The following is a 17516-nucleotide window of genomic DNA, read 5'->3' on the forward strand; positions in this document are numbered from 1 at the left end:
CACCTCCCCATTTTGTCAGGATATTTTTAGTGGAAGTCAGGACAGGTCACAGGCTTCCATGAAGTTTTTTTTTATTGCCCCTGACCAGTCCATGATTTTTCCTAAAAATATCTTAGCCTTAGTCATGGTCACAAGCTTTCGAATTGTGGTTGTGGGGTTTCCCAGATTATTGCCAGGTTCCTTTCCCCTTTGTTATACACAGACTCAGTACTTGTGGAAGGGAATGTATTACCTCTTAGAAGCACCTGGGGTGGTCTGAAGTTTTCCCACATTACTGGGTGGGAGTGCAATGGGTTCAGTCACAGAGATCCCCTTGGGCCTGTCACCTGATGTGCTGAAATTACCTCTGAGCCACATTTCACTGCCAGCTTGGGTCTCCAGAACCCTGCCTTGTTGAGCCAGACATGCTAGCATGATGCAACACAGTCCCAGGGTCTTGGCCACGCCCCCAAAGCTGCAGCCCTTAACTAAAAACAGCTCAGCAGGTTACCTGTCTCCAGCACCCAAACACCCAGCTCCCAATGGGATCCAAACCTCAAATACATCCATTTTACTCTGTACAAAGCTTATACAGGGTAAATTTGTAAATTGTTCGCCCTCTATATCACTGATAGAGAGATATGCTCAGCTGTTTGCTCCCCCAGGTATTAATCACTTACTCTGGGTTTATTAATAAACAAAGGTGATTTTATTAAGTATAAAGAGTAAGATTTAAGGGGTTTCAAGTAATAACGGACAGAACAAAGTAAGTCACAAAGCAAAATAAAACAAAACACGCAAGTCTAAGCCAAATACATTAAGAAATTGATTACCGGTAATATCTCACCCTCAAAGATGTTCCAATAGGCTTCTTTCACAGATAAGACTCCTTCCTAGTCTGGGCACAAGCCTTCCACCAGGTACAGTCTTTGTTAAACCCAGCAGACATCTCAGGTGGTAAGCAGGGGTTTTCTCATGACTGGCAGCCCTTTGTCCTGCTCCATCCCCTTTTATAGCTTTGGCAGAAGGCAGGGATCTCTTGTCTCTCTTGGTCCCTACCCCTTCTTCTAAATGGAAAAGCACCAGATTTAAGATTGATTTCATTATCAGGTGACATGGTCACATGTCACTGTAAGAGCCCTAGTCGCCATTCCCCATGGGCTGGCCCACACATACACAGGAAGGCTTTCAAGTAGCTAAGGCCATTTACAACTGATTGTTTCTGGAACACCCTTAATGGCCTCCACTTGATATGTTTACATCAGCAATACAAGTTTATATATTATTCTTCTAACTCCAGATATAGAAATAATATATGCAAAGAAATACGATGAACACACTCAGTAGATTACAAGCTTTCTAAAAACACAACATAAGGAGTATTTAGCGTAAAGCACATTCCAGTTATGTCATATTCATAAGCATATTTCCATAAAGCACATGGAGTGCAACATCACAGGGGGCTCCAGCTGGTTCTGTTTTCTCTAGGTATTGAACCCAGCCCTGGTTGCTGCCAACTCCGCCTGGCAGAATGGTTACTCCTGGCAAGAAAAACAAAAAAATGACAATAGGTTCCAAGGCCACTGAGAATGTAATGTGCAAACTGATGGGTTGTCTCCGGGAGGCGACACACAAAGCCCCTGGATCCTGACCCATAGGCATAATGGAGCCAAGGCAAATTCTTTACAGTGCTGACTGCTCATTGGAGATGATCCGTCTGCACGGACAAGGTTTCAGTCCCAGGGGACAATCTGATCTATTCAGATCATTACACTACAAGAGCCAATGCCTGCCTAGTCCACAGTGAGTGACCCCTGGAGCTCCCAGGAGAGCCAAGGGAAGGGAACGCGGAGGTGCCAGGACAGGACATTCTGTTCTGGTGCCTAAGACATCTAGGATACCCCTCGATAGTGACCGACTCTCACTGACATTTTCAGTGACGTTCCCAGCTGGCTCATAACCAATCCTGCTTCATTCAGGGGGAAAAGCACCTTTGCAGCACTAATGAGACCCAGCTTGAGATGACTGTGTCACAGGCTGGTACTGGAACAGAGCAGAGGACCTCTTACCATCTTGGTGCTGGTAGTGGGGACAGCAGACATGGATAAATCGGACATCTGAGATTTTGTGCTGGACGTTCGGAAACCCCTGATCCATCTCCTGTACTCCTCTGTCACCTGAAGAGTGAGGGACATGATCACTGCACTATGTAACTAACGCTGAGAAGATCAGACATGGCCACCACAAGGCAGATGAAGGTGCTGGGGGCGTTACCTGGCGATTGAGGAGACAGTGCACCAGGAAGATGAAGGCTCCCTGCAGGCTGTTGACGATGGTGAATAAATACGCCATGACCGTGGCTGCTGGGCCGACTTGGAGGAGACCAAGGATCCATGAGCAGCCCAGAATAAAGAGCTGGGCGATGGCTTTAAAGGTCAGTAACCTGGGTAAAGGCAGATGGAGAAATCCGATTACAATAACCCTATGGAGAGCGATTGGGTCAGGAGGATCTGGGCAATGTTGGGTGGAGATACCATCCCCTTCTTTCCTGTGTGGGACAGTATTGCTATCAATGCAAATACACTAGATATGCTGTTCCCCTTCTGCAATCCCTCACTCCCTTCTGGTGCCAAGGACCTTCCAAACCAAGGCATCTGACCCTCCAGGATTGTTTTGTTGCCTTCTCACCTGTGGTCTCTGAGGGTGGACACATCTGCATTGAGGGAGGAGAGTCTGTTTCTGAGGATCCACAGGATCAGCACAAAGAACGTTATATTTATCTGTGGGAGCAGTGGGAAATATTTTTTGTAAAACATCCCATCCAGGGCCGGTGACTCCAGCTGAGGCAGAAAACAATCCCAGGGGACTGATCCGAACACTGCAGAACCAGGGACTGCTCATTTCCAGTGGGAATCATCCCCTCTATTGTAATATCCCCTGGCAGCTCTCGGTCCCTCCCCATGCATGGTGCTGACAGCACAGCCAGGGCTGAGATGGATCAATGGGATCACAGAGGCCAGATGCTGCTCAGAGTTCAATATGGAGCCTCTCCAGTGGAGTCAGGAGTTATTTTGGGTTTACACTGGTGTAACTGAGAGCAGGATCTGGCTCAGAGATTCCAGATCCTGCCTCTAGAATATTTCCTGCCACTTCCAGGCTGTAACAAATCCCCCTGCCCCTCCTCCCCAACTTCCCCAGGGGTAGGGAGGAATATGGAGGGACATTTGTTTCCGCCCCTACAAAAACCACTGCAGAGTGCAGCCCTCTCCCTTCCTCGTTCCTTGGGTCATTAACTCGACTAGACCAAACTCTTCTGTCTTCACTTGGCAAAACTCCTGCTGACGTCCCTGGGAGCTATGCCCGAGTAACGGCTGCAGGCCTGGGGACACAGCACAGGGACTCATCCCGGGACTGACCACAGCAGATGAGCCAGGTGGGACCTAACTGGGTCTTTCCTTGTGTTTTATGGGCCACGTTCCCCTCCCTGCTTCACTGAAATCAATGGGGTCGCAGAGGTGAGAGGAGAATGGGGCCCTGTGGTTCTGTGAGGTACCCACCAGGATTATGGCACAGACTGGTCCCAGGAAGCTCCAATGAAAGCCTCTGTCCAGGCTGAGCCAGCAGCTACAGGGAGGGAGGAAGAAGAAGGTGACTTTAATGGGATTACTGCCCTTTTTCAGCCCCAGGGGCAGAGAGGGGGTGTCACAGGGCAGCTGGCTCTCAAAAGCGAGATGGATCTCAGCCTGCCTGTGACATGGCCGACTCTCTTGCGGGCACCAGGCTAACAGCCCTTCCCATGTACCTCAGCATCTCCTGCTTTCAGCCACCACTTCCTCTTCCACCTCCTCACATGACCCTTTCTGGTGGATGGGCGCAGTATTGATGGAGGGCCAGACATGCAGCGGAGGGACATTGGCCTAGCTGCACTGAAGGAAGTGGGGCTGCCCTGATTTACACCAGCTGAGGATCTCACCTGGGGTGTCTAGAACACGCCACACCCTGTTTTAGTGGCGTCGCTCACTTTAGAGAGAGGATGCTCAGGGATTTGCACACAGGAAGAAGGTGCATTTGTTTCCTACCCACCAGCCCCACAAACCCAGCCTGGGAGCTGGGAGTCAAGCTGGGATCTTTCTGGCTTGTTCTTCCGCATCGTCAGTGGGGTGAGGAGTGTAGATGTCTGACAGGGGGTAACTCAACTACAGCGCTCGGGTCAGCTTAGTGTCCCTGGGGATGGGAAGTGTCCCAGGGGGACATTCAGCTCCCAGGCAGGGCGAGCCGGGAAATCTAGGTTCAAGTCAGACCTGGGGTGAGACGGACAAGTACATGGAAGCCACATCCCAGCTCCCCTTCGGGACGGGCCCTGCACGTACTGTTCAGAAGTTCCGTAGCCACCAGGATTCACCGCTGCAGAAATAGCCACCACCAGGGCTGGGAATCCATAGCCGAACGGGTACATGAATCTCTTCTTGAACCGGCCGGTGCTGGTGTAATTCACGACCTTCAGGTTCCTGACGGTGAGGAAGAGGTGCAGCCCCTCCAGGAACATCCAGCTGAAGCAGGCCAGGAAGAGGTAGTGTAGGAAGCCAGCAATGACAGCACACGCCACCTGGGGGAGACAGAGAGCTTAGGGGCACTGCAGTGGGGAAGGGAAATGCTGAGTATGGGGAGACCTGCCCAGGGGGGGAGGGAGGGTGTCACACCGGGATTCCTGCTAGCACAACTCTCCAGGTACAGCGCTCCGTGACCCAGAGACGGCAGGTTCCTCGGTCTATGGAGGGTCCTGCGGGTGAACATTGCTGATGCAGGAAGGGAGCAGAGATTAGTGGTTAGCAGGGGAGCAGGGCTCAGGGGACCCAGGTTCTGTTCCCAGCCCTGCCACAGAGTCCCTGGGTGACCATGGGCAAGTCACGTAGGAGACGAATCGAGGCACAGGGAGACTGTGACATAGGGATAGAACTGGCTGAACTCCAGGGGTTGGGGACACTCAGAGCACTGTGCCCAGTGTGAAGGGGCCTAATGGGATGGAAACATCCCCCCAGGAATTGCCACTGTGTCCTGCACAGCCCAGAATCCAGGGAGCACAAAGGGGTTCAAAGCCCCACACCCCAGCCCTGCTGGAGGAACAGAGCAGGGGGGAATCAGGCCGTACCTGACTGCCGGGGCGGGTCACCTGGGTGAGGAAGAGCAGGTCGGCCAGGAAGAGGCAGAGGCAGAGCTGCAGGTGGAGGGAGGTGCTGACGCTGCGGATGGAGCGGCACAGGAGGAAGGTGAGGATGGCCAGGAAGAGGCACGGCAGAGAGAGGGTCAGTCCCATGTAGGTGATGATGGTCAGTGGGTAACTCTCCTGTAACACAGCAAAGGGAGAATCACCAGTGACCCCAGCCCAGCCCCCTCGGCTCCGACTCAGCCTTTTCCCCAGCAAAGCCTCCAGTCGCTCCAGGGAGAGCTTTGCCCACAGCTGACTGCCCTGCGACCCGAGTCTCACGAGATACCGTCACTGCGGTGGGAGCGATTAGGACAGCGAAGCTGGAGAGATGGTCACAGCTGCAGGTGGTGTGAGTGCTGTTCGTGTGCACGGCGGTGCAGCCATCCCGAGACCAGCTGCCGCTCTCGGCCACCACTTTCCAGTAGACACAGTGAGCCTCTTCCTCCTCTTTTTTGGCCTGGAAACACAACAGAATCATCCTCTTTCTCACAGGACCACAGAATGTCGTTTCTGTTATCCCATGTCTACAGCAAACCTAAGGCCACTGACAGCTCCACGGCTCTCTCCACGCAGCCCCCAGTGCCCACTGGGGCCATCCCGGTGACAGCGGAGAGAGAACACAGATCCTGCTGCTCCAAAAGCCCAGGCCCTGCTATTGGATCAAAAGGGAAATAAATCCTTGCTAGCCGTTAGAACTATAAGGAATGTGGCACATGGCTGAGCAGTTCCAACAGCATCCAGCAGAGGGCAGTGCTGCATGCACACATACACATATGCACCCTAACCACGTCATTACCGTATCTAAGTGTTTCATTACCGTATCCCCATATTGACTGGATACATATCACCTCAGGAAGGGATGCTGAGATAAAGTTTCTTGACACCTTAAATGACTGCTTCTTGGAGCAGCTGGTCCTGGAACCCACAAAATGAGAGGCAATTCTTAATTTAGTCCTAAGTGGAACACAGGATCAGGTCCAAGAGGTGAATATAACTGGACCACTTGGTAATAGTGACTATAATATAATAAAATTTAGCATCCCTGTATTGGGGGACACTCCACAGTGGCCCAACACCGTAGCATTTAATTTCAGAAAGGAGAACTACACAAAAATGAAAAGGTTAGTGAAACAGAAATTAAAAGGCACAGTACCAAAAGTAAAATCCCTGCAAGTTGTGTGGAAACGTTTTAAAGACACAATAGAGGCTCAACTGAAATGTATGCCCCAATTTAAAAAACATAGTAAGAGAACCAAAAAAGAGCCACCGTGGTTAAACAACAAAGTAAAAGAAGCAGTGAGAGGCAAAAAGGCATCCTTTAAATAGTGGAAGATAAATCCTAATGAGGAAAATAGAAAAGCACATAAACTCTGTCAAATGAAGAGTAAAAATATAATTAGAAAGACCAAAAAAGAATTTGAAGAACAGCAGGCCCAAGACTCCAAAAGTAAGAGCAAAAAATGTTTTAAATACATCAGAAGCAGAAATCCTGCTAAACAGCCAGTGAGGCTACTGGACGATCGAGATGCTAAAGGAGCGCTCAAAGATGATAAGGCCATTGCAGAGAAACTAAATGAATTCTTTGAATCAGTTTTCACTGTTGAGGATGTGAGGGAGATTCCCAAACCTGAGCCATTCTTATTGGGTGAAAGATCTGCGGAGCTGTGCCAAATTGAGGTGTCATTAGAGGAGGTTTTGGAACAAATCGATAAACTAAACAGTAATAAGTCTCCAGGACCTGATGGTCTTCACCCAAGAGTTCTGAAGGAACTCAAATGTGAAATTGCAGGACTATTAACTGTCATCTGTAACCTATCAATTATATCAGTTTCTGTACCAAATGACTGGAGGATAGCTAATGTGATGCCAATTTTTTAAATGGCTCCAGAGGTGACCCTGGCAACTACGGGCCAGTAAGCTTCACTTCAGTGCTGGGAAAATTGGTTGAAACTATCGCAAAGAACAAAATTGTCAGACACGTAGATGAACATAATTTGTTGGGAAATAGTCAACATGGTTTTTGTAAAGGGAAATCATGCTTCACCAATCTACTAGAATTCTTTGAGGGGGTCAACAAGCATACGGACAAAGGAGATCCAGTGGATATAGTGTATGTAGATTTTCAGAAAGCCTTTGATAAGGTCCCTCACCAAAAGCTCTTAAGCAAAATAAGCAGTCATGGGATAAGAGGGAAGGTCCTCTCATGGATTGGTTACTGTTTAAATGATAGACAACAAAGTGTAGGTATAAACGGTCAGTTTTCAGAATGGAGACAGGTAACTAGTGGTGTCCCCGAGGGATCTGTACTGGGCCCAGTCCTATTTAACATATTCATCTGGAAAAAGGGGTAAACAGTGAGGTGGCAAAATTTGCAGATGATACAAAACTACTCAAGATAGTTAAGTCCCAGGCAGACTGCGAAGAACTACAAAAGGATCTTACAAAACTGGGTGACTGGTCAACAAAAATGGCAGATGAAATTCAATGTTGATAAATGCAAAGTAATGCACATTGGAAAACATAATCCTAACTATACATATAAAATGATGGGGTCTAAATTAGCTGTTACCACTCAAGAAAGAGATATTGGAGTCAATGTGGATAGTTATCTGAAATCATCCACTCAACGTGCAATGGCAGTCAAAAAAGCGAACAGAATGTTGGGAATCATCAAGAAAGGGATTGATAATAAAGACAGAAAATATCATATTGCCTCTGTATAAATCCATGCTACACCCACATCCTGAACACTGAATGCAGATATGGTCACCCCATCTTGAAAAAGTTATATTGTAATTGGAAAAGGTTCAGAAAAGGGCAACAAAAATGATTAAGGGTATAGAATGGCTTCCGTATGAGGAGAGATTAATAAGACTGGGACTTTTCAGCTTGGAAAAGAGGCAACTAAGCAGGGATATGATAGAGGTCTATAAAATCATGAGTGGTATAGTAAAAGTAAACAAGGAAATGCTATTTACTCCTTCTCATAATACAAGAACAAGGAGCCACCAAATGAAATTAATAGGTAGAAGGTTTAAAACAAACACAAGAAAGTATTTTTTCATGCAACACACTGTTAACCTCTGGAACTCCTTGCCAGAGGGTGTTGCAAAGATCAAGACTATATCAGGGTTCAAAAGGAAGGTAGATAGGCCCATCAATGGCTATTAGCCAGGATGGGCAGGAATGGTGTCCCTAGCCTCTTTTTGCCAGAAGCTGGGATTGGGTGACAGGGCATGGATCACTTGATGATAACCTGTCTGTTCATTCCCTTTGGTGCAGCTGCCATTGGCCACTGTCAGAGGACAGGATACTGGGCTTGATTGACCTTTGGTCTGACCCAGTATGGCCGTTCTTATGTTTCATGCTGATTCCCTGAACCCCATTATCTACAGATAGCGGCTTTCCAGATATTCCAGCTCAGGGGTGAGCTGGGCGGAGCTGTTACCCTAGAGCACTTTGCATGCTTATGTGTCATGGCACGACCCCCGGTAACCTCCTCCAGTAACACAGCCCCATGGCGTCAGGAATAAGGAGGCCTCCTCTTCTCAGGACCATCAGGAGCCAGAAAGGCAGCACGGTCCAAATGCCTGGCAGGAGATTGTGCCTTCTATATGCAACTCTGATAGTCCAGATACAGAGCAAACAAAAGGAGATCTCCCTCCACGCACCTGTTTATGTCGCAGGGTGAACTTTGCGGGTCTGGATAGGTTAATGGGTCTCCCGTCTCCAATGGCCCCAGTCACCACCCTGGAGTTGAGGTGACTTTTCTCCAGCTTCCCACCAGCCCGTTGATTTCCCTCGCTGAGACGTCTCACACTCATGATGGAGTCCAGGGTGGAGTAGGAAATAAAAGCAGCAGCCCCCACACCAGCTGGGAGAGGAGATGATCCCTTGTTAGGGAGACTGGGACACTATTGCAAAGAATGACCCTGTAAGGTGCTCAGGGGTCACAGCGAGTCTGTGGCGGATCTGGGAATGGAACCCAGGATCCTGGCCACGACTCTTAAGGTTTAGCCACTGGACCGTGCTACCTCCTCCCTCGGAGCCCCCGGCAATGCGTCCTGCTGGAAACGTCCAGCTGCAGGATGCAGAGATGAAGATTCAGTTTTTCTCAGTGAGACCAGGAGAGGGGCTGGCCAGGAATGAGCTTCCCCTGGTGCTGGAGGATTCGGGGCCCTGAATATGGCAGCTGAGGGTCCACGTTACCCTGGTCCCCCACATCTCCATTTGGGGGTCTAGCTAGACTAGGGCGTCTCTGCCCTTTCCATTCCCTGGGCCCACTTCATACCAGAGACCCTCTCATGAGCTGTCTCCCCTCTGTGCCCCCAACTCCTCACTGCTGGGGGCTCAAGCTGTGGGACAGGCAGGAACGAAGGTGTCAGCTCCATGGCCACAGCCTGAGAACCACTGGCTCAGCCAGCAAGGAGCACTCCAGGGCTAGAGACAGAGGCCAGGGCCGGCCTGGGGATCCATGGGGAGGGAGGGAGGAAGGGGGGAACCCAGACTGGGATTCGGTGCCCGGGAACCGCTCTGTGCCATGGTTTGGGCCCTGGGTGTCTCCATCCCCAGGATGGTACCTTGTGTGGCTGCCCCGGTGACTGTATCACAGTGCACGACCATCGTCTCCTCGTGAGCGCTCAGTGTGAAGACCTCGCTGTGCTGGCTGCAGCTCCCTGTGACAAGCCGCGTCTGGATAGCTGTGGGGGGTGGGGGTGAGGAATGACAGAGCCCCTCGCTGTGAAACCACTTCCCTGTGAATCTGTCCATTCTGGGCCAGATCCATCCCCCCCCTTCTGTTTGGAGCCGGGGGGCTTCAGGGCTCTTTCGCACCGCGGGAGGGGGAAGTTTGGAGCCCCCCCAAGTAACAATGAACACCCCCCATCTCCCCTCCCCCCATTCTGGCTGTGTCTCCCTGGGGATGCTGCATCCCCAGAAGGGGGAGTAGTGGGGGTGGGGGGAGGCGTCTGGCTCAGTGTGGCAGCCCCTAGAGATGGATTTCCAAATATATTACATTTAAACTCTTCTCAGACATTGCTCCTGGGGGCACTGGCGGGGCTGGGTTATATTTCCTGGTGCAGGGGCCGTGCTGTTCTGTGTCTGTACTGAACACAGGCTCACATCACAATGGTATAAAGGCTCTAACTTCCAGTGGATTTGGGGCACAGTGTGTAACCTCGTATCTCACGGCAGGCAGCAGGTGGCGCTGAGAGCCACACGTCCCCCCTCACCCAGAGACTCTGTTGTCATGTTCTGTGTTGTCCTCTCCGGAGACCGGAGCGCAATGGCCAGCGTGGACAGTTCCACTGTCTGCAGGACGAACGTTACAGCCGACACAACCTCGTCCTTGCCTCCACCCTCCAAGGGGGAGGTGCTGTTCAGGACCGAGTTGAAAGGGAGAGTCGCGTTCTGGGGACAGGAAAGGAAAATCCCTGGGAGCGAGGAGTTCGGAGGTTCAGGTGTCACGTCCCCTGTGTGTTCTCAGGGGGCATCGGCATCCCAGCCTCTCCCAGTTGAGGGGGCAGAAGTACTCTCAGAGGGGGAGCTCGTTACAAAGGGGGTCCACTGAGGGCTGACTGAGGGCCACACTGGCACCTGAAGTCAAATGGGGCTAGAACACTTTGTCTTTCCTTGTTTGCTCCTGCTCCCCCATCCCTCCATTACAGATGCCAGGGAACAACATTGTCACAAGCCCACGGCTTCCTAGGCTGTCTCTATGCTGCATCCGGCAGCTGCTCAGAAATGTCTGGCAGGGCAGGGATAGAGCCCAGATCCTGCTGCCTGAAAAACCCAGGTCACTGACAGATGAGCTGAAGGAGAATCCCCATTAACTGCCCGAAGGTGGCACGCAAGCTGATTTTCAGTGGCACTCACACTGCTCTGCTCCAGGCCACCAGTCCAGGTGGCTCTGCATTTTAATTTAATTTTAAATAAGCTTTTAAACATTTTAAAAACCTTATTTACTTTACATACAGCAATAGTTTAGTTATATATTATAGATTTATAGAACGAGACCTTCTAAAAAACATTAAAATGTGTTACTGGCACGTGAAACTTTAAATTAGAGTGAATAAATGAAGACTTGGCACACCGCTTTGGAAAGGTTACCGACCCCTGGTATAGCACCTCTGATGAACAACAACAGTTCTGAACACTAGAGGAGGCATGTGGGTGGACAAATACCAACATGCACTCACACCACTAGAGCACATGTGCACACAGACACAAACACCACTTGAGGGTGCACCCCCCCCTCCCCACAGCAGTGGAGGGCACAGATCTTTTCTGAGGAGTATCTACATGTCTCCCTCCCCACCAGTGAGACTCCTAACCCGGCACAGCAGCACACAGGGCTCTGGGACACACACGGGGCACTAGTCTGCAGGGCACATTCCAGGGACGGAGCCTCTCACCTCCAGTGATAACGTCACATTCCCGTCTCCAAACATGGACATCAAAATGTCGAAGGTCGAATTAAAGAAAGAGGAAAAATTGCTGCTTCTGCTGCTCCGCTTTCCCTGCAGAGAGACCCGGGCAGAGGGTGAGTTCTGCAGGCGCTGAAGGGCGACCGACATTGGTGTTTGCCTTATGCAGGGGCCTGATCCTGACACCCCTTATCGTGTGAATAAAGCTTTTATACCAGACGTGTCCAGGACATGTACGATGGTGCTGTTGCCACAGCGAGAGGTTCATGTGGAGAAAGGGAACAGTTTCTAGTAACAGCTGGAATATATCAAGGCTTGGGACAAAGCCCCTTTTTATTCACATGTGTGCTGGATGCATTGACAGAAAGCAGCCAGAGAGGGGCCCCTTGGCACGTGAGTTTTGCAGCTGATGTAGTGCTCGTGGGGGAGAGAAAAGAGGAAGTGAAAGAAGATGTAGATAGACATGGAGGTGCATATTGAAAGAAACAGCATGAAAATGAGCAGAAGAAATCACAGTACATGGTCTGTAGATTCAGTGCTCTCCTGCAGGAAGACAATGGGTGTGTAAGTCTGCGGACCAGCCACTAGCAAAGCTACAGAAGTTTTAGAAGGTTCAATATCAATTTGAAACCCCCTAGAATATAATAAGTTGATAAGTTTGTTAATGAGGTTCCGCGAAACAGTGTCAAAAGCCTTACTAAGGTCAATATGACACATGCATCTGACGAAGTGAGTATTCACCCACGAAAGCTTATGTTCCATTTTGTCTGTAAGGTGCCACAGGACCCTTTGTCGCTTTTTACAGATCCACACTAACACCGCTACCGCTGTGATACTTGACAAGGTGATAAATAACAGTCAGCATGGATTTGTCAAGAACAAATCCCATCAAATCAACAGCTTTCTTTGGTAGGATAACAAGCCTCGTGGATAGCTGGGAAGTAGTAGATATGGTATATATTGACCTTAGTAAGGCTTTTGACACTGTCTCACGTAACCGCATAAACAAACCAGGGAAATACAACCTATATGGAGCCACTCTAAGGTGGGTGAATAACTAGTTGGAAAACTGTTCCCAGAGAGTAGTTATCAGTGGTTCGCAGTCAAGCTGGAAGCACGTATCCAGTGGGGTCCTGCAAGGATCAGTTCTGGGTCTGGCTCTGTTCAGTATCTTCATCAATGATTTAGAGAATGGCACACAGAGAACACTTATAAAGTTTGTGGGTGATATCAATCTGGGAGGGGTTGCCAGTGCTTTGGAGAATAGGATTAAAATTCAAAATGATCTGGACAAAGTGGAGAAAAGGTCTGAAGTAAATAGGATGAAATTCAACAAGGACAAATGCAAAGTTCTCCATTTAGGAAGGAACAATCAGTTACACACATTCCAAATGGGAAATGACTGCCTAGGAAGGAGCACTGTGGAAAGGGATCTATGGGTCATAGTGGACCACAAGCTAAATATGAGTCAACTGTGTAAAGCTGTTCCAAAAAAAAGCGAATCTCATTCTGGGATGTATTAGCAGGAGTGTTGTAAGCAAGACATGAGAAGTAATTCTAAGGCTCTACTCTGCTCTCATTAGGCCTCAACTGGAGTATTGTGTCCAGTTCTGGCACCACATTTCATGAAGGACGTGGACAAGTTGCAGAAAGTCCAGAGAAGAGCGAGAAAAGTGATGAATGGTCTAGAAAACACGACCTATGAGGGAAGATTGAAAAAATTGCGTTGTTTAGTCTGGAAAAAAGAAGATTGAGAAGGGACATGATAACAGTTTTCAAATAGATGAAAGGTTGTTACAAGGAGGAGGGAGAAGAATTGTTCTCCTTAACCTCTGACGATAGGACAAGAAGCAATGGGCTTAAATTGCAGCAAGGACAGTTTAAATTGGACACTAGAAAAAGTTTCTTGTCAGGATAATTAAGAACTAGAATAAATTGCCTAGGGAGATTGTGGAATCTCCATCACTGGAGATTTTTAAGAGCAGGTTGGACAAACACCTGTCAGGGATGGTCTAGATAATACTTATTCCTGCCATCACTGCAGGGAACTGGACTAGATGGCCTCTCAAGGACCTTCCATTCCTATAATTCTATGATATTACAGGAAAACGATGAACTCAACAAAAAACGTATAAGCAGACGTCATGGAGTAAAGGGAGAGAAGTGAGGGAGTTCTCTGTGAAAGGAGAACACCTATCAAATAGAAAAGTAAGATCTAGAAGATGGTCATCAGGCCAGCACTTTTGTATGGTTCCAAAACCCGGGGACTGAGGAAGAGCTAGGAGCTATTCATGAAGATAGAGGAAGTGAAAATGTTAAGATGGATGCTTGGAGTTACAAGGACTGGCCATGGTCGACATGAGGGAATTAGGGCAAGTGAAAGTAGGACCAATGATAGAGAAGCTGAGGGATCCAGGCTCAGATGGTGTGGGCCTGTGACAAGAAGGTCAGAAGAACAAACAGGAAACAAGGCGCTAAACTTAGATGCAGAAGATAAGAGGATTGGGAGACTCCAGACTAGATGGGTGGCTCAGGCTGTCATACAAAAGGATGTGATGAGCTGTGGAGTTTCTAAGGAACTGCTTCAAGACAAACTGGAATGGAGAAGGACTTGAATAGCTGATCGCATGTAGATGGGATCAGCCTAGAAGGATGAGGAGGATCGAGTCCCAGGGATGAAAGGAACAAACACAGTATTGCTCTGATCTTGGATTGCGGTTTACATGGGTCACCGTAATACCAACAGCAAAGGTTTTTGTCTGGGAATTTCCATATTGGTGGTAAAAAACACACAGAGCAAAATCCCCAACAAATGAATAATGGGGTCAAACGTACCTGCAGAGAGAAATTCCTGAACGTCTCTTTGATGGCCACGAACTGAACGCTGGAGTTAATGCTGGGGACTTGGAGCGATGGGAAGAGAGGAGCAGACGTTAGAGTTTTCACATCAGATTTTCATATTAACTCACTCCTGCCTACGGAAAATCCCTTCTCTTCCCAGCCCCGATGGCCGCTCTCTGTCCACATGCCAGTCCTGCCCTGCCAATAGTTTAACATGTGGCTGCTGCAAAACTCCCATCTCCCTCCCTTCCTCCCCGTCTCACTCTCTCTCTCTCTCTCCCCTCCATTTACACTCCACTTTGCCTGTCCCTGCTGCTCCTGTGGTTTGGTTCTGGACCCAGCTCCCAGTGGATGGGATTTGGCCGGCTGGGCAGGCAGACTGGTAACTCCCGTCGTTGTTGTTGCACTGGGCTCTCTCTGTCCCCCCAGCTCCATACCTGAAGCAGCAGGCCTGGACAGGGGTGAAGAACCCCTGAGGCTGCAGAAGGAGCTGAGGTACCGGGGGGGGGGGGTGCAGAGGCACATGTGCAGGCTGCAGGGAGCAGAACTAATTGCTGGGCTGGGTGAGGGGCACAGAATGAATTAACCATAATGTGGGGGGATTGGTGGAGAAGCTGGAGGCTCCACGCCGTCAGGAACCAGAGATCTCCTGCTGTGTGGACAGAACCACTGTATCCTACCCAGGGAAGAGCGGGCAGTGCGGGAATGGCCACCAGCACACGGGAGGGTGGCTTCATAAGTCAAAATACAGACCCGACACGATGAGATCATCTTTTTCAAAGGAAAAAAACCCCACAATTTTGGGGCCAATCTACTGATTTTGGGGGTCTGACTCCTGATCTCTGCGCTCCTGGGGTTGGTATCACTGAGATTCCCACCCAGAGGGCTTGGCCAGCGCCCTCTCTGCTCCCTGCCAGCAGGAGCTGGGCCTGCTCTGAGTTCACATGGGAGGAGAGGGGAGCCACCAGAGCCTAACGGGCCAGGCCTCATAGTCACGGGTTCTGGGCACTGAAATCACTGGGGGCTGGGAACGCCCAGCACATCTGATAGCCAGCAGGGTATCCCACTTGAGAGAAAACTTTTTTTGATGGCTTAAGTTCACACACAAGGGCCTCCCACAGCCTAGGCCTCCTCCCGGTGGGTCCAGATTCTGCTCTCACACTGGGTTAAATCTGGAGATACTCTGGAACTGTGGCCAATGGGAGCTGCGGAGGCGGTGCCTGCAGGTGGAGGCAGTATGCGGAGCCTCCTGACCCACCCCCCACGAGCCGCAAGGACCTGCCAGCTACTTCCGGGAGCAGTGCAGGGCCAGGGTAGGAAGAGAGCCTGCCTTAGCCCTGTTTTGCTGTCGACCGGGACCCACCGAGATAAGCGCCACCCGGCTGCAGCCCACATCCTTTACCCCCTCCCGCAACCCCAATCCTCTGCCCTAGCCGTGAGCCGCCTCCCAGATCCCACACCCCTTACCACACTCCAACCCGCTACCCCAGCCCTGAGCTCCCTCCCTCACCCAAACTCCCTCCCAGAGCCTGCACCCCACAACCCTCCCCCCCACAAACCCACCTGCACCCCAACCCCCTTCCCCAGGCTCAGCCCAGAGCCTGCACCCCACAACCTTCCCCCCACAAACCCACCTGCACCCCAGCCCCCTTCCCCAGGCTCAGCCCAGAGCCTGCACCCCCTCCCACACCCCAAATCCCTGCCTCATACAGGGCAGGCTACAGGCACCAGCATTCCAAGCTGGTGCTTGGGGCAGCAATCTGCAAGGGGCGGCAGTCCCTATTGTTTCGCCCCCAAGCAGCGCGCTGAAACGCCGCCGCGGTGGCAGCAATTCGGCAGCAGCTTCTATGTTTACTGTCTGGCGGCTTCAGCTAAACATAGAAGCTGCCGCCAAATTGCCACCGCCGGGGAAACGCGCCTGCCGCCCTAAGGGCACATGGACTGCCCCCGCCGTCCGCGGTGGCAATTGGTGCACTGCTTGGGGCAGCGAAAACTGTAGAGCTGGCCCTGGCCCCATAATGGTGAAAGTGAGGGAGAGAGGGAGGGAGAGGGATGCAGTGGGCAGGGCGGGACCTTGGAGAAAGGGAGGGAGAAGGGTGTTTTGGTTTGTGTGATTAGACAGTTGGCAGCCCTAGGGAGGAGACGCTCCGCCCCTGGGGGCCCTGCTCACCCACTCCCCGGCCTGGCTCCAGCACGGATCAGTCTCATCCTGGCCTGGCCCTGATATGGCCCCTACCCCGCTCCCCAAGCCAGACCTGGGCACGCTGGTGCCTGTGGCTCTGACATAACCAGAAACACCCCAGTGGATGGACAGGCTGGGCTTGGGGAAGGTGAGAGCCCCAGACCAATTCCCAGCTCCCTGCCCCCTTAGGCAAGACCTCTGCCTGTATAGCCCCAGACCCTGCTCAGCCCCCCCGGTAGATCCCATTGGTGTTGATGCACATGGTCTTGGGCCCACAGATATCTGGGGTCTTGTTGCACTCGTCGATGTCTGAGAGGGGAAAGCGGGGGGGGAGGGTGTCACACACAACATGGCTGGGAGCGCATGGGGGTGAATGACATGGAGCCCCCAATTTTAGGGGGCTTAGTCTGTCTGTCAGTCTGTCTGCTCCATCTAACTCCTCCCCCATTCAATTCTGCTTTCTTCCCTGAGGAAGTAGGGGCACGGCCCCAGAAGAAAGCTAAGCTCTCCCCGATATTTATCCATAATGCTTCTGCATCTCACAGAAATCCTTGTGGCTAAAATCCACTTTGCCGGGACATCAGCAAACAAGTCAGTCAGCAGGGAGAGTCCAGCGCAAGCAGCCACCATGGTGCAGCGACAGGCCTGGAATGAGCATTTTGTGTGCGAGGAGGGGGTCTCAGCAGGTGGGAGCCAGGGGAGAGCTCACCCTGGCAGCTGTTCTCACTCGCGTGCATGAACTTCGCTTTCCCAGAGCTGGGCTCATAGCCATGGACGCAGGTGCAGTTGTAACTCCCAGGCACGTTGGTGCAGTTTGCGTGGGGTCCGCAGTCTGCCGGGCTTGGGCCCTGACACTCGTCAATATCTGCAAGACAAGAGGGAA

General features: G+C 50.9%; 1 protein-coding gene across 1 annotated transcript; it reads right to left on the reverse strand.

Moving 5' to 3' along the window:
* Positions 1-691: 691 nt before the first annotated feature.
* LOC123353468 (adhesion G protein-coupled receptor E3-like) lies at positions 692-17492 on the reverse strand. The gene is made up of 14 exons (XM_044994571.1): positions 17343-17492; positions 14446-14513; positions 11599-11703; positions 10417-10594; positions 9766-9885; positions 8857-9059; positions 5472-5642; positions 5129-5323; positions 4350-4585; positions 3537-3603; positions 2668-2759; positions 2254-2422; positions 2049-2156; positions 692-1520 (listed from the first exon to the last, which is right to left on the reverse strand). The coding sequence occupies exons 1-14, from the start codon at positions 17368-17370 to the stop codon at positions 1515-1517; spliced, it is 1746 nt and encodes a 581-aa protein (XP_044850506.1). The 5' UTR covers positions 17371-17492; the 3' UTR covers positions 692-1514.
* Positions 17493-17516: the final 24 nt, after the last annotated feature.

This window comes from Mauremys mutica, chromosome 20 (genome assembly GCF_020497125.1).
Source record: "Mauremys mutica isolate MM-2020 ecotype Southern chromosome 20, ASM2049712v1, whole genome shotgun sequence".
In the NCBI taxonomy this organism is placed as follows: Eukaryota; Metazoa; Chordata; order Testudines; family Geoemydidae; genus Mauremys; species Mauremys mutica.

What these genes read in the sequence shown, in the direction of transcription:
- LOC123353468 (XM_044994571.1), bottom strand. Translation starts at nt 17,370, where the DNA reads ATGCACGCGAGTGAGAACAGCTGCCAGG. An exon ending in TCCACCCTCAGAGACCACAG is followed by an intron (nt 2,423 to 2,667) that starts GTGAGAAGGCAA and finishes GCCTTTACCCAG; the next exon opens with GTTACTGACCTTTAAAGCCA. An exon ending in ACTGTCTCCTCAATCGCCAG is followed by an intron (nt 2,157 to 2,253) that starts GTAACGCCCCCA and finishes CTCACTCTTCAG; the next exon opens with GTGACAGAGGAGTACAGGAG.